Source organism: Scatophagus argus, chromosome 5 (assembly GCF_020382885.2).
Source record: "Scatophagus argus isolate fScaArg1 chromosome 5, fScaArg1.pri, whole genome shotgun sequence".
Classification (NCBI taxonomy): domain Eukaryota; kingdom Metazoa; phylum Chordata; class Actinopteri; family Scatophagidae; genus Scatophagus; species Scatophagus argus.
In genome coordinates, this window is record NC_058497.1 from 11,423,467 (window position 1) to 11,443,721 (window position 20,255).

Below are 20,255 nucleotides of genomic sequence, written 5' to 3' on the forward strand. Positions count from 1 at the left end.
GAGAATGAAATATAGTGTTGGTCTAAAGGTTAAAGATTCAGGCTTGTGACAGGCTTATGTCAGTTCATCTCTCCAGGCTGGCAGTATGAATCTGGGTGGGCACAGTGAAAAAGCAGTGCTTGCTCTTGAATCTCCCTTGGGATCAATAAAATATCTATCTATCTATCTATCTATCTATCTATTTATCTATCTGCCCTGCTGTGGTGCCTTGAACTCCAACAGCTCCAGTTGAACTCGAGTGGCCAGCAGATCAAACAATGTGAGAAATTTCCTCTCAGGATTTATAGATGCACAGCGCCTGGTAATATTCTGTACATGTGTAAAACATACTGTCATCTATTGATACGGCAAAACACTACACTTAAGTATAGTACTTGAGAAACTTTACCAAGTGCTTTTACTTTTTAGACTCTACATTTTGGTGTTCATAAAACTTCTGAACTTTTGACTTTGAATACAGGAGTTTTACTCCTCACAGAGTATTTTTCATAATGCGGCAGTGTTACGTTTACTTAAGCAAATAATCTGGATACTTATTCCACCACTGCATAAAATAGTTGATCATGGCTATCTAATATACGTCCTTGGTACCGTGAACATAAACAGTCTTAGAGCCGAGGGGGCTGAGTCTGCCTCTCAGTCTGTCAGGGATACACAGTCTACTCTACTGGTTTCATTACATAACCATGACCCTTAACCTGCTGCACGTTGACTATTATTTATCACAGGGGGGTTCGCACGCACAGTGACATTAGGTAAAGCCTTGGTAGGCCGGCCCAAGGCGCACACGTGTCCGCCCGAATTATAAATAATCATGCCTAATTTTAACAGTCAACATTAGCAGAAGTATTTTTTTCAAAAATACACATCTGTTCTTTTGTATATATATGTTGTGTAATATGCTTAGGTTAGATTTATTTGGCAGTGGAAGTGCGAGAGCCATCCTACCCCCCCGCTGCCAGGATCTACTTGGTTTGATCCTACATGGCGTAAAGTTTCCTTCCGTGTAGAGCGCAGTGTGAGCGTGACACAAAGAAGGGAGGCGAAGGTAAGCGCAGGACGAAACTCTTACCTTTAAATTGGTTTACGCCGAGCTGCAGTCTATGGCAGTCTGCGGTCCACATGAACAAATTCACATCGAAACCAGAATCTTAAAATACAGCGAAAATGCTCAGCGTTTTCAGTGAAGGATTAGCTTAAGAGAAGTGCTGACTCCAGTGTTGCGCAAACTGGGGCTAACTATTACATCTCTCTGGAACAAGCAGTTTCGTTTCCGTTTAATGGTGAAAATATAGTCGAATCGCTTTACTTATATAATGTTTTAGCCGACACCGTTTTGTCTCTGAAGTAACCTGTTTTTTAGTCAGTGTCATGTTTTCAGCCACTGTTGTCATGGTCCAGTGAATAGCCGGGGCCCTACGTTCACTTCCACATTTTCTGACCGTCAGGGTTATTTTACTAATAGAAAACACACCATCAGCTGTGACTCAATGATATTAAAACAAAATAATTTATATATACGTCACATGTGTACCTTCACATACGCTATCAGAGACCGGCTCCACCATGTGGACTATTTTCCAGGAACAGAAAAGGTGAATTGTTAGGATGAACTCAAGTGAACCTCGATCATGTCTGATTCATTGATCATTTACTTTCTCGGTGGCAATAGCTATCTAACTGCGTTATTCTTGGCTTTATTGGCAAGTAATCAAGGTCTCACGTGACTCTGAATAATGTCACACTCCGTGCTATTAGGCAGTGGCTGGTGTACACTTGGACCATTAGTGTTGTACAGGGTGCCAGTAAAGTGTCAGAGGTGTTGGGGAGAGGTGACAGTGCTTAAGAACATATTAGGTCTTATTTGGACAACTTTTTTGAATTGACCAGACCAGTGAAACATTGATTAACATTTCACGTGAACTTGTTATAAGGTAAGTGCTACTCCTAATACACCACTGTGTGTGAAATCAACAGGAAAACATAGAATTAGTGATTAAATCGCAAAAATGATTAGTATAATTTAGATTATTCTGTCATTGTCACCACTTATTGCGGCTGACTTTGTACATGTACGGCATACTGTTAACTTGAGACCGGTTCTTGTGTTTTCTGTGCGGGCTGCTAATTGACCCTGCTGGGAGATCACTAAGCAAAGGCATGGAAACTCTCTCACAACAGACACATACTGTATAAGTAATGTAGTTTGTGGACATGTACACCCAGCCAAGACTACTGTTATATTCTACCCTCACTGATGGGAGAACATAACCACATAGCCATAACCACCCCCTTTTTTCTGGTCTGACTTCATTCTGTCTACTGCCCTGTAATGCCAAAAAGATTTTTAAATGTTTTAATAGTCATTTCCATAAATTATATTAATGCCCTTCATGAATGCAGGACTTATTGCAGGATTTTAGCTTTGTGTACCAAACAAACTGACAACTGAACCAGTTTGTTAGGTACACAGTGTTTCTCCCTTGTAAATATATTTTAATTTTGTTATAGCGTATAATAGCGCCACCAAATCTCCGTTAAATTTAGCTGGTGATAAATTGATCATGCAGATATGTTGACTGATATCAGCCTGTTGCAGATATATCTTATCTATTTTTAAACATTGGCTGTAAATGAAATGAAATCTCTGCACAGAAATGCAAGAGGTCGTTTAGACATAGTGTTACTGTTATGTGGTTTGTCAAGCTGAGAGTACTGAGAGATTAATTATACAGTTACACACTGTCACAGATGTTGGTCACAATTCTTTAATATACAAATGGATAAGAATAGCTTGTGTTTCCTTATGTCATGTGTGTTTGTGCAAAAATATGAATGTTTACAAGCGTATTGACTTTGAAAATGATTTAACATAAGAATTAGCCTTGAATGTCCAATTTTAATCAGAATGTAAATTTGTTAAAGGGCACTGGTGGGTGCTATTATCAAACTAGTGAGTACAGTTTTAACAGAGCAGTTATACATATCAAGAGTGCTGCCATGTAGCCAGTCCTGTTAAAAGTTCTGAAACACAGAAATTTAGTGTCTGACCTTCCACTACAAAGTGTTTTTGACCCGGGAGGGTTTTCATCTAACCACAGTAAATTAAGCTTTGAAGTCAGGGTGACTTCTGGACCTACCGGGGTTTGCACACAGGCACATCCTGTGCAACAGCTGAAGAGGTTGTGTCAGCAGTCTAGTAGTGAGCAAGTAAATGTTTTATCGAATGAGCGTGTCTACATTGGTCAAACTGTTTTGTAGTCATGGATCAGGGATAACTTGATCTCACTGTTTTTTCTTTGCTTGAACCAAGCTGAAACTTGAGAGCTCAGAACATGAAGTCCTTTCGTGCGAAGAGAGATTTTAAATCACGGCTCGCTTTCCCTGCAACTTAAACAGAAGAACATTTAGAACATTTACCCTAAATTGTACATACGTGTAATTATAAAATAATCTTTTAAATTAATCTGGAGAGAAGATTTTCAATTAATCTTTCAGTCTGTAAGGTAGCAAGCAAAAGAAAAATGTCAAAATTGATGTCTTCAAGGTGTTTATCTAGTCTAATAAACCGTACAAAACTGAAAGAGATCTACTGTACAGTCTTGAGCTGGAAGTAAAAGCTAATGTTTGCTGCTTTCACTTGACGCATTGACGTATTCATTTTCTGTAAAACAGGCGATTGATCGTACAGCTGTTTGTCAGCATGTTTTCTTTTATGGTAGACTATTGTAATAGTTGTGTTCTCTCTGTTTCTGTGTAGAGTGTAAACATAGCAGACATGGATGCTGAGACCACCACCCAAACCGAGCCGATGGTGGACGAAGAGGAGCCTCTTTTCAGCAACCTTGACCTCTTCCTCTTCTCCCTGATTGCCGGCTTAGCCATTTATTGGTTCATGTCCCGAAAGAAGCCTGAGCCCATCCCCGAATTCAAGAAGCTCGACACACCGTGAGTATCCAACATGTTATGTCTTTCCTTCAGGTCAGACTGCACATTTAGGAGAAAAAATTAAGGCTGCTAAAAGGTAGAGATACAAGCTGAAACAGGGCCTTAGTTGTTTAAAAAAGATATCATCAAGCATGAGATGTTACGAGTTGGTATTATGATTCATGTTCAGTTTATTGATTCTAAACTAGTTCAGGTTCCAGTTCTTTGAATATTATTTGAGTAAATTATGTTGAAAGCCAAAGCTGCCTTTGTATTCTTAGTGGATTTTGGCTGCTGTTAACAGTCATTTCTTTAAAAATAACAAAGATGTTGATCCTAAAATAACGTGATAATAAAATAAAATTGACTTCCTCCATTTTGTTACTGAAACTTGGCCATACTTTTAAGCACTTGCTCCAGTCATATCATGAACTCAGACTCACTCACCTGCTCAGTTGACCAGCCAGTTACCTTCTTAGGTTTGCTTCTAGGAATCACAGTTCTCCAAAATTTGGATCCTAATCTGGTTTTTCAGAGGTTATCTTACTGTTGTAATGTTACTTGTTGTCTTTGTATCTTTGTATTCATCCAGGAACAGTTTTTTGTTTTTTGTTTTTTTTTAACACCAATAGCTTCTGCTGAACAAACCTCCCAAAGACGCACCTTATTTCCTTTGATTCACAGAAGAAGATGTGACCCTAAAATTGTGAAGTCACAGTTCTCTGTTGAGCTGTAGGATTAGTGATGATGTCCTATCTGGACTCTGTATATGCTGGCATGTGGGTGTGCAGTCAGATGTGTCACTGTTGTACTTGTTGTACAGTGTGTGTGAGCATATGAGCTGTTATTTTGCAGATTTTCACAGATTACTGAGTGTCTTAGTATAGTAGGAGGTGTGCAGTAAAAGATGAATGTGAGAAGAGGTGTGTGTCTCTCCGGTGAGCTACGAAGGTCTTATTACATAAAAGTCCTCAGAAAGAAACACACAAACTGTCATCAGATTTCATGTATGAGTAATCACTACGTGGGCCTTGAAGCAAGTGTGTGAGTCTATAGTTCATGGCTTGTTAATGTTCCACTATTAATGACCTTTGTTTTCTCTTTTCCTTCAGTGCTCTTTCACACACTCCCCATCTTATCTCCCTCTGCATGTGCCTTCTCTGCTCCCTCCCCTCATTAGTTATCAGTGGAGTTAAGGAGGGTTGGATTGGATTCAATGCACTCTGCCTCCATTGGCCACATGTTTAGTCCCTCCCCATCCACAACACGATCTCTTTGGTTACCAGAGTAAAAGCCACGGGGCAGCAGTAGCCACACTTGCTGTGTGGCTGAGATCTTGCATGGTTGTGTGAATGGAGACAGTGTTGGAGGCCCGGCAGGGGGGATCAAGAGCATTTGTGTGAAAGCAGGACATTGGCTAGAAGGAGGAAAGACCCCTGTTGGGCATGTGTTGCCTTGGGAAGAGTGTGTATCTGTGCAGGGCGGGAACACAGGATGAGAACACAGAGCAACGCAAACTGCAAACTGGTTTCTCCTCCCCTTTAAAAGATTACCTAACTGTTGTGAAGGGGGCGTAGTCCTCCATGGCTTTCCTGTGCTTTTGTTTTTGGCCTTGAACCCATTTTAAAAGTTCCCTGGAGAGCAAATGAGGATGGCGAGCCAAACTCCTTTTGTGAGTCCTCTCCAAAGGTGGAAAGTTGAGGCAAAAGACAAGCAACCCTTTCTTTGCCCTGAGTTACTTTTTTTTCGTTCTTCTTTTAACCACTCCCCTGTTTTTCTTTTCTGTGTGTGTGTGTGTGTGTGTGTGTGACTGAGCAGCTGTCACAAATGGAATCCTTTTATGATAAATGAGGTTGCCATAGCAGTGACATTCCCCTCTCTCCTCCAGTGAGATGGGGGTGGGGGATACTTCAGAAAAAACTGCCATTCACAGCTAACCGCCCCCCTTCCCCTCAATAGTCCACCGTGGAGTTGCTCTGATAACTGGCCAAATTCTCAGAATGGATCTTGTAGACTTTTTCGTTCCCAACATCTTTGAGACCGGAGAGGAAAAGGGGCGGGGATGAGGAGGAAGGCATTTTCAGCCCGAGAGTGTTTCTGTGTGTGTTTGCCTGAGTCAAAAGTGTGGCTCTGCAGCTCGGCTACATTTTATGGGAAAGTCAGTTTCCCACCATTGTGTCCTCAGCGGTTGCCAGACACTGACAGGGCTTGTAGGCTGTGTGTGTGTGTGTGTGTGTGGTGGAGTACAGACGCCGCTGGTTTCAGAGAGCAACACAGGAAAAGGCAGAGTTCAGACCATATTGGAGCCTCTATGGTGAAGACAGGCAGCTCTTCCAAACCGTTGTGTCTCCGGCTGCCTTTCTGGGCTGGTTTTATTTTTCCATCGTGTGGTTGTGGAGTGTTGTCGTCCTGCTTTGCTTGATTTTGAGTGTGCCGATTCCCGGCGTGGCCTAGCCAGTGGTGCTAGTGGCAGTGGTGAGCTACAGGGCTGCATGCCATGGGCTGTGTGTTCTCCCTGCCAGAGGACAGGAGAGATGCTGCTGAAAGGTCAGTAAAAGTGTTTGATATACTGCTCCTTCAAAGGAATAATAAAAGATTTGTTTTAATGATTTTTGATGTGGTCTCAGCATTTGCCACCAGCTATTATTTAATGCTGCTGCATAGTTTGATGGCACAAATCACACTTGGGAGTGTAAGGGATTTGTAATTAACTTGACGCGTATCGTTGTTTGCATGTTTCTATCAAAGACTGACTAGAGTGGTTTCAAAAAGCATACAGTGTTCCCAGTAGGTTATGTAACATAAATCTGTTTGACTACAAACCCAATTTAATTACCGGTATTGGGACATCTGTTTTTCCCCCTTTTTCCACAAGCTTTTCAGGCACTGTTCAGTCAGTTACTGTGTCAGCCATCAGTGTTCCACATTTCATTGATTTCCATTTCACTAAGGGTCTTTAAAGTGTAAATCTGGTTGCAAATGAAAATCATTGATGGTAGTATCATGAGATCAGGCTCATTCAATCATCTGACTGAGTGAGCCTGTGCTGGAGAGCAAGACTGAACTGACTCTGTGCGCTTGTGTGTAAATGGTTCTTGGATGGATTATTTAATGGAAAGTGAAAATAAAAGCCCTGAACTATTTGGACTAAGCTTAAAATTGTTCAAACTGATAAATGGCAGCATGCGGGAGTTTGTTTTCATGTGGAAGTCGTGCGATTGCAGGGAGGAAAAGATGTTCAAGATAATGAGCCCATGAATGTCCATGCAAATCCGTAACACTAAGGAAGTGTTGTCAAATTCCCCCTTTTAGTATTTGTCTATATTTGTTATGTTCATATTTTTTCAAGGTTTTGTATTTAACTGAGAGTAAAAGATAAAATTAAATGAAGTAACCCAACTGAAAGACCAAGGGAAGGATTAAAATATCCGACTGAGCAATTATTATGAAATCACACAAAATCATTAAATATTGGTTTGTGTTTAGAGTCACACAGATGGGAATTAAATCAAAAGGCATTTCCTTCACGGTATGCTTTACACAAGCTGATGATACTTGCTTTTTCTGTCCCAGTGCTCAGACGATGCAGAGCTTTTGAGCTGTGGTAATGTGGTTATTTTCAAATGATGATGCAGAGATCGTCCTTCCTGTTGAGTGACAGTGGAGCTGGTGAGGCAGACGCTCTCAGCTGATAACAGTTCAGACACAAGGCTGTCAGGAAGCCCAGTAGCAAATATCTGTCAGGAACTCACTCTTTGCTCTGCGTGTGTTTGTGTGTGTGTGTATGTTTGCGTGCACATTTGTTGTTAACCATGAGGGCTCATTTTATGACCAATTTGGCATCAGTCCCACATACCTGCACTCTGCTGCTCTGTGGGCGAGCTTGTCTAAATGTGTGTGGGAGACCATACAATCAGAAGCTCTTGGTGTATGAAGCCTTAATAATTGTTATGGTCCAGGTCCGGTATAGCCATAATCTATATTATAAATAAATATATTGTCCCCATTCCTCTCAGTGTTCATGGCCATACTGCAGCCTTCAGCATTTGGATATGGAAAAATGTTTTCCTCTGGCGTACTGTTTCTGCTTGTATTTAAGCGTAACCTTTTTATTCCTTTTTCGGTGCACACACAATTGCAGCTGTCCACTTAGAGCTTTGATGCTGAATGAAGCGCTGTTGCCTTTTATTTGGCTCTATAATAGACTTTGCTTCCTGTCTCCCCTTTTTTACTGACACTGTTTGCACATGTGGTTTTGATCTGTTCTCATCCATTAATTACTTCCGGGAAAAGCCTGAATCATGATTTTGAATTACCATGAGAAGTAACTGGCCTCTTTACCATCTTTTAATATTGAAAATTGCGTAAAGGGTGCTGATGCTTAGTACGTGCTTGCACATATGTATGGTTAATATGACTAATGCTCATGTGGCTGCTGAGTCACTGCTCTGCTCACCAAATAAAACAAAATCACTTGTGGAGAAAATCATTTTTACATTTTTACTGATCTTTTTGGCCACACTCTGAGCTTGCTGTGCTCTCATGTTCCCAACATCCTTTGGTTAAAGGTAAAATCTGTCTAATATACATGTCACCAAAGGGGTCAACCTCCAACGACCAAAGTTAGAACATTAGAAACATGAACAGTCGTGGATCAGCGGTTAGGGTGTCGGACCCGTAACCGGTGGATCGCTGGTTCGATTCCCCGTCCCGGTGTCCATGGCTGAGGTACCCTTGAGCAAGGTACCTAACCCCCACTGCTCCCCGGGCGCTGCACGCGGTCGCCCACTGCCCCGGGTTTGCTGTGTGTGTGTGCACGTCACTTGGGTGGGTTAAATGCAGAGAACAAATTTCGTTGGAGTGAGTTCCCTCCAATGACAAAATATGTCACTTTAATCTTTAATCTTAATCTTTGAACTAGACACCAACACTAGACATCAACTAAAAGTGATTTTTTTTACGTCTCTTAGTATCGATTCAATTAATGATTAGGTGAAGTCATTAAGTCACTCTTCATAGACTTGTGAATTCAGCTCAAGTTTGAACACCTCTCTTAGCATGAAAGTTAACTGATTACATTTTAACTATTTTCTGTTGGACGAAAATGCATTTTCATTCCATTTGTGTACCATATTTGCTGCAGCAGATGTGGTACAAACTTGGTCGTTGCTTAATAGCGTTTACTCCTTGTCACAGTAACGGGCAGGTTGACTTATTAACTTGCTTAATAGCAATTCAAATCAAATCTAATTTGTTTGTATTTTCAGAGCCCCCACCGCAAGAGAGACAAGTTTCATCGAGAAAATGAAGAAAACAGTAAGTGATGTTATTTTTACCGGCAGCTTTTCCTTTTGCTTGTCCGTCTATTATCCGTTTCCATCACTTCTGCCACAACCGTGTTTGTGTCCGTTTCATTTTGCCAACACAGATAAATTCTCTGGGAGCAGTTTTGTTGTTTGATAACATTACTTGAGATTTTAAAAGAGGACTGTGAGCCATTTGACCCCAGCAGAATTACGGTGTTAAACAGTGTTGTTGTTGTGGCCCCTCAACACATGCTGATCAACCCTGCAGTTGTTTTCCTCAGTGAATACCTGTTTGATGTACAAGTCAAAGTACAGGCTTCAGTTGAAATGTGAATTTGTGGCCCACAGTTGAAAATCAACATACAGTTAAGTGTCCGATGTGATCACTACGGTGGTCTCCCTGCTAGACTTGGAAAAACTGCTTTGACTTTGGTAGTGTTCTCTTTTCAAGCCAGCCTTGAGAAAAAAAAAAAAAAAAAGCTTTGCTCTGGAAATGTGTGGTTTTACAGCAAATGGTTCAGATACTATGATGGAGGCAGAAAAGAATGTTGCTAACTGCAGTGCTGTTTAATTGTGTCTCTCTTTCTCTTTGTTAAGGATTATCATGGCGGCATTGTAGGCAAGGATAAAATATTTCCTGATTCTCTTAAGCGTGATGTAGAGATGGAGCTGTTTGTTTATGTGTCTGTGTTATCTTCATGTGTACTTGCTTTGAAGTGATGTGGAGTAATTTTACGTTCAGAAGTTTGCTCTGTCTGATACATGCAGAACTAGGATTTGGGAGAAAAAAAGTAATCTGAATATACAGAGTCAGCCAAAATAATGTACACACACGTCAGGAAAAGAAAAACATGCATAAATATTTAATTTTGGATAAGTACTTCTATACATATAGATGCCTCTTTTAAAGTTTGATCAAATTACGACAACACCGTGTATTGTTGCATTACCCTTTTTTCCTGATGTGTGTATACTTTATTTTGGCTGACTCTGTATTTTAGCTTAAGGTAAAAAAAGATCTATCATATCTGTTGTTCTGTTTCATAAAGCGTACTAAAGACATCAGAAGCTGGTGAGTTTTTTTGTGGTTGTGGGATTAAGACTTTACATGCACCATGTCAGTGTTTTTTTTTTTTTTGTCCATTTGTAATCAGGGCAAGAACATCATTGTGTTCTATGGCTCCCAGACGGGCACAGCAGAGGAGTTTGCCAACAGACTGTCCAAAGATGCTCAGCGGTACGGCATGAAGGGAATGGCTGCCGACCCAGAGGAGTATGACATGGTAATTTGCACGTGGAAGAACAAACCACAAAATTAAAATTAACTTTAACGAGAGGTCCTTCTCATTCTTTTGGATATTATTGATTTTTATCTGCCAGTGACTATCACAGTGATTTGTGATAGTGCCACGGAAAAAAGTATCACTGCGGTCCTGAAGACTCAGTGGTGATATTCTGATCTTGTACTACCTATCTGCCTGTTATGGTACACAGTATCTTGTACTACCTGGTGATGAGAACATGAGACTTTAGTCATTTTGTTGATAATATTAATACAAGTCCGTGACAGATTCTAAATGAGACGAATTGGGATTTTTTAATAGCTGCCAGAGTGATTTAACTTATTCGGTGCTTACTGTTTCTGATGTCTCGTGTTCCAGGCAGAACTGTCCCGTTTGTCTGAGATAGAAAACTCCCTCGCCATATTTTGCATGGCCACCTATGGCGAGGGCGACCCAACAGATAACGCCCAGGACTTCTATGACTGGCTGCAGGAAAACGATGATGAAGATCTCTCTGGACTAAACTACACTGTGAGTGTTGATGCTCAAGTTGAGCAGCATAAAGTCAAGGTGCATATGGTGCATATAATGCAGCACATTGCACCACATTATCTGTTCTTCACCTGTGTGTGTGTGTGTGTGTGTGTGTGTGCGCGTGCGTGCGTGTGTTTCAGCTTTGATGCATATACTGCTGCAGCTAACAGTTTCACTTCTATTATCTATTGGCTGTGTTAGTTATGTACTTAATTAACCGTTTAATTCATCAGAAAATGGTGAGAAATGCCTCATAATATCAAGTCTAGGAATATTGATTTTACTTTCTTTTAAGATCAAGAAAGGTAGTTACCTTCCACAATTGAGAACCTGGAACATCAAACATTTTGCATTTTTGCTTCAGAATGAATTAAAACTATTGATACTTTATGAAAATAGTTGTGGATGAATGTTCCATTGATCGACTAGTTAGCTAACAGACTCATCTTTGGAGCTCTGCTTTCACGTTTCAAGATAAAATCATGTCGGCTCAACTGATTTAATAGACTTAATACGCATGAGTGATTTACAAAATGATTTGATGTTTAATCTTGCACAGAAATCTGAATATCTAGTTTGGACTACTGGGACGCACAGACAGAATTTGCATCACTTGCACATATAAAATTCACATTTTGTTCACTGCTCCCGATTCACAATCTGTCAAACTATGTCAGTTTGCATGTCCTGACACACAGCAGGCCTCACTGGCACGAGCTGCGTCGGGCTTTGTGCGCATGGTGACAGAAAGGGCTTTGTGTGTTGTCACGTCTGGCGTGTGTGTGTATGTGCGTGCGTGCGTGCGTTAGTGAGTGTTGGTCTCGTTGTTGGGATGCAGTGCCTCTGGCCTCATTTGAGCAAAGACTGTGGGAAATCTAGTTAAATTCTTCGGCACAGTTTGTATTTTATCTGCTGTCTCTCTGGTCTGACTTCACACATGACAGTCACTCAAAGGTTTTTCAGGCTCTCCTGTAAGACATTGCTCAGTTTGCCACGTTGTTTTCAACAATTTGATAATGTGTTCATTATTAAAGTAAACAAAACAGTCAAATATCTGCATTGATTAGATTACTACCTTCATGAGACAATTTTTAAATGAACTGAACCGTGTACTTTTATTTCCAGCCTGTTTGGTCCAAGATTAAGCTGCGTTTTAGTGCAAATGTTCTCACTGTGTCCTGCTCTGTTTTCAGGTCTTTGCTTTAGGAAACAAGACATATGAGCACTATAATGCAATGGGAAAGTATGTTGATAAAAGACTGGAGGAACTCGGAGCCAAGCGCATCTTTGACCTTGGTCTAGGAGACGATGATGGCAAGTAAGTGACCTGTTAATCCTCTGAGCCAAAAAAGAAATGATGACTTAGTGTTTCTCATGTTGTAGAGGAGTTTGTTGCAGTCTATACAACATGACAGCTTCACTGTAAAGCCACTCTCGGGACAAACTTTACGTTTTTGACCGCAGTATTCTAAAAATCACAAGTATGTGTTCTGACTCGTGTTTCAAAACTGTTTAAAAAATCTAATATCTGTAAAGTGTACGTTGTTGTCAAAAAGATGTAAGATTTATTAAACGAGCATGAATTTAAACCTTCTCCTCAGCTGACTGGATGGTTTTGTCTTTCAGTCTTGAAGAGGACTTTGTGTCATGGAGAGAGCAGTTCTGGCCGGCTGTTTGTGAGCACTTTGGAGTGGAAGCCTTGGGAGATGAATCAAGGTTCACTCAGACATATTATAATCATTTGTCTGTTTGTCTCACTTGTTCTGAAATTGTCTTATCTTTAGCCGGAATATTTTTTTTTGACAACTTTTTATCATCTTAATGGGAACATTAAACAGATGTTGACAGAGGGAAGCTTGCACATTACACATTAACACAACAACATCAACAGCTGTGTGCGTTAACATATTGTCTTTGTCAGATGGAAGGTAGTTTTCACAAAAGCGGTTCATATTTTCAGGTTGGCTACGATTCTTTCGTAAATTACCCTTTAAGTTTTCACATGTGCACCTTCAGCTGAGGACGTGACTAGAAATAAATCACAGACTGTTTCCAGGTTTGCAGGTTTTTATCAGTGTGGGAGTCATATTACTATTTTATTTTTGGTGGTAGTGAGTTGTTTGGCACTCACTCACCTGCACGGAGGAAGGAGGAGAGAGGGAAGCTGAGCAGCCGCACACACATTTGCGTGTTTCATCCATGTTTTCATCTTGCCAGTTTACATACTCGTATACGTGTTTGTAAGCCCTAATGTTATACAGCATTATACGGCATTTCGCTTGTCTCTACATGAAATGAACAAATGCCAAATATAATTATGATGTGTTAAGTGGACTCTAAAAAAATGTGTGTCACCTTCACATCAGTTGTCACTTTATTTCTCTATGAATTAAATTTGACTTCACTGTGACTGAGTGCAGCACTCTGAAGCAGCTAACTCTGAGTTACTTTCCCTCGCAGCATACGGCAGTACGAGCTGAAGGAGCACACTGACATCAACATGAACAAAGTGTACACAGGAGAGATCGGCCGCCTGAAGAGTTTTGAGGTCCAGAAGCCGTAAGTAGTCCAGCAGAGGCACTGTTCACCACCAGAACTCATTCATCACGAAAGTGCTGTCTGATCAATCATTGCTCACATTTCACCTACATGTTTAGCCAGCTGTTAGGTTTACTGGGGGTCACTTTCTGAAATGAAGCTTTCTGCCCCCTAGTGGATGTTGGAAACGCATTTCTGTTTGAATAAACTTTAATAGTTCATTTATTATGTATTGCATGATAGATCTTGCTAATTTTTTATTCAAGTTAGATTTCTGTCTCTTGTGACTACGTTCTGCCATTTGCAATTTCATTTTAACATTTAGGTGTTGCTTGTTTGTTTATTTTTAGACCTTTTGATTCGAAAAACCCTTTCCTGGCCCCAGTCACTATCAACCGCAGGCTCAACAAAGCTGGCGATAGACATCTCATGCACCTGGAACTAGACATAACGGGCTCCAAGATCAGGTGAGGCTGTTCGGACATATCTAGTTAACTGCCGCATTTGCTGCGAGACTTGATGGAAAAACTCTGATTTGTGTTCCGTTTTAAGGTTTTATGAATAGAGGTCAAAGTCTCAGTTGTGTTTTCAGATACGAGTCAGGAGACCACGTTGCTGTTTTCCCCGTCAACGACTCTGTGCTGGTGAACAAGCTGGGAACGATCCTTGATGTAGACCTTGATGTGGTTATCTCTCTCAACAACCTTGATGGTATGGCATTAAAAGCGTGAAGCACCTTGACTTTACTGGATGTTGTCCATTAAGTCCTCTCACAACAGCCTCACTTCATATCTAGACTTGCAGCATCAGCTCATTTAATGCATATGAATCTGATATTGTTATATTACTGCAATTCCTTCTTATTGCTGTAATATAAGGAGGTTCCTGTCATTATGAAAGTCACGAAATGTAGTACTGGTTGCATAAGTAATAATTAAGGTTGCTCTTCACTATTTATCAGCATTATTAAAGATGACAGTAAATGCTTCACAGTTGTGGTACACAGTCTGCTGAGGTTATCACTTTGTAATGCACTGAACAGATGTGTATTTTGGGACTTGAGTCAAACATGAAATTGCCATGATGTCAGAGGTGACTACTGATGCAGATGAAGCTTAAAAAATGTATATCGGATGCTCTTGGAAAACAGTAAAAGGAAAATACTTCAAAACCAGAAGTCAGTCCAAGAGTAGGAAAATGTGTCCTTTTTTAAATTTATGTAACATTTATGATTATCAGTTGAACGTGACATAAATGTTAAACTCAGTCTAGATACCAAATAAAACATTTGTTTTATTTATTTTTCAGAGGAGTCCAACAAGAAGCACCCTTTCCCCTGCCCCACCACCTACCGCACGGCCCTCACTCATTACCTGGACATCACTCACCCTCCTCGCACCAACGTCCTCTATGAGCTGGCACAGTACGCCTCTGACCCCAAAGACCAGGAGAATATGCGCAAGATGGCCTCTTCCTCACCCGAGGGCAAGGTCAGTGACAGGTTCTTTATGGTGTTAAAGGTTAACTCCAAACTTCATTGTAGTTCATATCACCCAACTGCAGTTCGATGGCCTTATATTGCATACAGACATATGTGCCGTACTTTCGTCATGTCTTTTTCGTACTTAATACTTAATTGTCTTTTTGTTTCTGACTCTCTCTACAGGCACTGTATCAGAGTTGGGTGCTGGATGCCAGCAGAAACATCCTCGCCATCCTGGAGGACATGCCATCTTTGAGGCCTCCCATTGACCACCTGTGTGAGCTACTGCCTCGTCTCCAGGCTCGCTATTATTCCATCGCCTCCTCCTCAAAGGTATTTCCCTGTTTAAATGACACCAAGACAGGAGCAGTCATATCTTTGTAACTCTTGTCACAGACTTAATTTCTCCAAACGAGCCTTCATACAGATATTAGCAGTAAAAACACATGAAAACGTTGATCAGATCTGAGAATTAAAGCAGAGGTGCTGTTGGCCACTCTGCTCTGTTTTGTAGGTTCACCCCAACAGCATCCACATCTGTGCTGTAGTGGTGGAGTACAAAACCAAGACTGACCGCATCAACAAGGGAGTTGCCACCAATTGGCTGAAGAACAAACTGGTCACTGACAACGGCCACAAGTCCACCGTTCCCATGTACATCCGCAAGTCTCAGTTCCGCCTGCCCTTCAAAGCCACCAACCCTGTGATCATGATTGGACCTGGGACAGGAATCGCTCCCTTCATGGGTTTCATCCAAGAGAGGGGCTGGCTCAAACAGCAAGGTATTAATAGACACAGTGTGCATGTGTGTGTGTGTTGTTTGTCTGATCTTTTTTCTGTCCTTGTGTGTACCACACTGCCCAGAAAAACTATAAAAAATCATTTAAGAGCTGATGGATACAAATGATAAGTGCTTTGATGGTCTTTGGTCTTTATTTTATTCAATTTTTCCCTGTTACTACAAAGTATTTAGCTACCAATTCACTATTGTTTCATCAGAGAAAGTCAGTCATCAGAGTCAGGTGTTGTGGTACTCGCATCACAATTAAGATCTGAATGGGCAGTTAGTTTGAACACATAGATAAGAGTTGTACAATTTTAAGTAGAAGTTTTGAAATAGTATGCCAACAAAGTTACTTATTAAACATGATAAATTTGCAGTTGTGTCTGACAGTTATCGATCATTTGTATTTTCTTTTTTTTTTTTTTTTTTCATTTACTTTTTATTGATTCCATTCAGCATTATTCCATTCACATACAAGTAGAACCTACAAATGCTTCACACCAGGGCTCATAAATCTAAACTATCATTTGTATTTTCAAATCTTCAGTGGAAAAGCCTCAGTGGAGTGAGCAGCACATACAAAAGGACCAATGTTTCTGTTTTCTTTTCATTTCATAGGAAAGGAGGTTGGGGAGACGGTGATGTATTTTGGCTGCAGACACAAGAACGAGGATTTTATCTACCAGGAGGAATTGGAGGAGGCGGAGAAGAACGGGGTTCTCACGCAGCTTAATGTCGCCTTCTCCAGAGACCAGGAAAATAAGGTCTGCCTGTCTTGCCGTGCTGCTTTTTGCATCCACTTTGACCAGCTGAGATTCAAACATGACTCATTTAGTAAAATGAACCTGGTTGCCTCTTTGGAAAGTGTTTCCTGCTAACAGCAAAGTCAGATGCAGATTGTGGCTTTCAGTGTCATTGTTAGTCATTGTTTATAAAGTGTACTAGAATTTTATAGTAAAGATAATCTGACTCACGTTTTGCTGGTAAGATTATGGGAGAACAAAAGTTAAATAGTGAATGTAATAACTTAACATACAATAGACTGTACGGTACAAGATGAACATATGAACGACATTTTCTCTTTCCACTATCAATGAAGGTGTATGTGCAGCATCTGATGAAGGCAAATAAGGAGAGCATCTGGAAGCTGGTTCACTCAGAAAATGCTCATATCTACATCTGCGGGTAAGCTGACCAACAGGCGATGCGTATTAAATGTTGCGTTCAAAAAGTTTGAACCGTTCAGACAGTTTGTCGTGAAAGGATCTGAGCTGTTGAATATGGACAATTGCGGTTTCTGATATCATAGTTGACCATTCGTTATAAAGTACTTAGGACTTTTAGGAACGTTAATGGAAACCTACATTCTTTTGTGTTTTATCACCTCCAGGTAGGATATTTGGTTTATGCTGTCATTAATTTGGGATTAAAGCAAAGAAATTCATTTAAATTTGAGTTAAACATTAGTGATGGCTACCATTTTTTCATTAACACATCACAAACATGAAATATACAAGATTAAAAAAAAAAACAAAAAACAAAACAACAACACAGGCATCTAAACTGAAATGTCCTGCTTTCAGCGATGCAAGGAACATGGCCAAAGATGTGCAGACGGCCTTCTACGAGATAGCGGAAGAGCTGGGAGGCATGACGCGCACCCAGGCCACAGACTACATCAAGAAACTGATGACCAAGGGACGCTACTCGCAAGATGTCTGGAGTTAAAGAGTGTCCAACTCAGCCTCAGTCTCACTACTCGAGTTTTAAATCTTCTATTTTTTACTGTCTTGTTTTATCAGGACTCAGTAGTAAAACATTAAACATTTCTTCATCACCCTGGTTCATGAGAGCTACAGGTAGCAGAAGACCATGAGGAAACCCTACCTCAGCAGGTTTTAATAAATCCACTCATTAATTTCCTATGTATACTGCGTGGTGTATCTGGACCACCAGCCTTCTGTCTGCTGGGGTCCTCCCTTGAGCCGTGGTCTCGGACCAAACAACACTCACCCTGCTTTCCAGAGACTCTGAAGGGTCTCTGCTGTAAATGAATGAATTTGTGTAATTTGGTGGGCACTCGGTAGTTAGATGTAAGACCTTTCTGGCTTGAAATTTCCTCAAACGATCTTGAAGCTTACTCTGCAAATGCAGCAAATAGTCATCTTCATTTCACATTCAATTTTGATCATATTATATGGATGAGCCGATCGGTTTGTGTAGCTTTACAAACTGTTGACAGCTCAGATTTTAAAAAAATCTGTTTGTCTGTTTTGTGAGACATGGAGTTAGTGTGCCCAACCTCCGGATGTACAGAATGTATTCTGCTGTGAACGCAAAGGTTTGAATTCAAAATGTAAAAGCTCATACAGTTTAGCCATCTTGAAATGCTTGTAACTTATATAATTAACGAATTGTAGACGTAACACCGCAGCAGGTAATACTGCATCACATGTGAGTGAGGCTAAGGAGCGTTGTGCGTTGGTGTGGTCGTGCGAACACTCGGACGTTTTAGACATGAAAGGAGCTGATCTAGTGGTGCTTTTGAAAATACTACTATAGAAAGCATGTCAGCTGTCTGTGAGGAAAACGTTGGGTGAAACAAAGTGGCATCATAGGTACAGTTACATTTGCCTTTGTATTTTTGCAAGGGATTTAGCCTCTTATGCATACGTTTCTGTTCAGTTTAATCGGTGGCAGTAACCTCTTGAAGGCACAGAAAGTGATGCAAATGAGAAGATCATTTACTGAAATAAAATATGAGATTATGTGCATTTTTATTTTCTATAAAAGCCTATCTTTAGACATGATGAAAATGAATCTGTAGGTACCCTATATTTTTGTAAAATGTTAAACAGATGAAGTTGTTGACCTTCAAACCAGATCTGCCCTCCCAAATGGCGGCTGTTTATTTTATATGCATATGACTGCAGAGGATTAGGAAATTTGTGTTTTGTGAGGCAATAACACTCAGACATACAACAACCACCTCTGCTTTATTGTTATGTTTTTTTTTTTTCATTGTTATGACTTTGTCCAGTCACATATGCACCACTACAGAGGATGGCAAGACTCATGAAAGCATTTAGCGTGTCTCTCAGCATCCATCAGTCAGTGCACATCACAGTACTTTGTGTGAATATTGGGAGCTTGAGGAGGTCAACTGATCAAAGTGAAGCCTGTGCCTTTTTAACACTGCCTTATGAGTTAACATTAAAAACCCAATGCTTCACTGTCAAGTAGTTTTTTCTTCTGTTATTACATTTTGATAGAAAGTCACTTTACCCAGTACTGTCACTTTTTTTGTCATTCCTTTTAATTATGTAATTATTTGGTTTTATCAAGGCATGCATTTTTTTAATTAATAAAATTGGAATTATTTGTCATTGATTGCTTTTTGTCATTAAATACAGTTACATTTTATAAAGTTTTTTTTGCAGTCAGTGAGTGGCCTTTGACCAACATAGTAGTATAATATGTTCACACTAGCTTTAACTAAACATGACCTACACTGTGCAAACTACTGTCCAGTTGTGTTTAAAATAATCAGTGTAACCAAGTATTTTCTGACGTCATGAGGTTTCAGCTCCATCTCTCTAACATTCAGAAGACCGTAATGTTGAAAGACCGAAACCACAGAGGCCTGAAGGGTGTTTGTGTTGTAACTAAAATGAACTATATAAACTATATGGGCAGTCGTGGATCAGCGGTTAGGGTGTCGGACCCGTAACCGGTGGATCGCTGGTTCGATTCCCCGTACCGGTGTCCATGGCTGAGGTACCCTTGAGCAAGGTACCTAACCCCCACTGCTCCCCGGGCGCTGCACGCGGTCGCCCATTGCCCCGGGTTTGCTGTGTGTGTGTGCACGTCACTTGGGTGGGTTAAATGCAGAGAACAAATTTCGTTGGAGTGAGTTCCCTCCAATGACAAAATATGTCACTTTAACTTAACTTTAACTTTTAACTATAAAATTAACTGTAACTAAAGCGGTTGCTTCAAACTTGAGCCACTTGTAGTAACCTCAACAGCAGCCTTCTTTAAAGAAGAAAGTGTACTTACCTATGTTTGTAAGTTATCTGAACCAAATACTGACAATACATGGTACACGGTTTGAACTAATATTATTGATAAGCAATGATGATTCTGTTCAGTGTCCCAGTAAGCCTCTCCCAGGAGCAAGAATGTACAAGGTCAAGTTAACTTTTATTCATGTAGCCCAGTATCACAAGTCACAATTTACCTAAAGAGGCTTTTCAATCTATACAGCATACCACATCCTCTGTCCTTAGGCCTTCAGTTCAGCTAAGGAAAAACTGTTCTCATAAAAACCTTTAATAGGGAAAATGGAATAAACTGCAGGAGGAGCAACAGCACAGCATTCGTCCAGGTAGCAGAGACAG

At 40.5% G+C, this 20,255-nt stretch overlaps 1 protein-coding gene across 3 annotated transcripts; it reads left to right on the forward strand.

Moving 5' to 3' along the window:
- The first annotated feature begins 925 nt into the window (after positions 1 to 925).
- porb (P450 (cytochrome) oxidoreductase b) lies at positions 926 to 19,241 on the forward strand. 3 transcript variants are annotated; one of them, XM_046388737.1, is made up of 16 exons: positions 926 to 1,048; positions 3,761 to 3,948; positions 9,195 to 9,243; positions 10,388 to 10,516; positions 10,895 to 11,047; positions 12,244 to 12,368; positions 12,677 to 12,766; positions 13,511 to 13,609; positions 13,939 to 14,055; positions 14,181 to 14,299; positions 14,897 to 15,078; positions 15,255 to 15,404; positions 15,586 to 15,853; positions 16,474 to 16,619; positions 16,955 to 17,040; positions 17,439 to 19,241. In XM_046388737.1, the coding sequence occupies exons 2-16, from the start codon at positions 3,779 to 3,781 to the stop codon at positions 17,581 to 17,583; spliced, it is 2,028 nt and encodes a 675-aa protein (XP_046244693.1). In that variant the 5' UTR covers positions 926 to 1,048; positions 3,761 to 3,778; the 3' UTR covers positions 17,584 to 19,241. The 3 variants fall into 3 exon arrangements, with proteins under 3 accessions (XP_046244693.1, XP_046244694.1, XP_046244695.1); XM_046388738.1 differs by lacking the exon at positions 926 to 1,048 and adding an exon at positions 1,635 to 1,934; XM_046388739.1 differs by lacking the exons at positions 926 to 1,048; positions 3,761 to 3,948 and adding an exon at positions 5,756 to 6,474.
- The last annotated feature ends 1,014 nt before the right edge of the window (positions 19,242 to 20,255 follow it).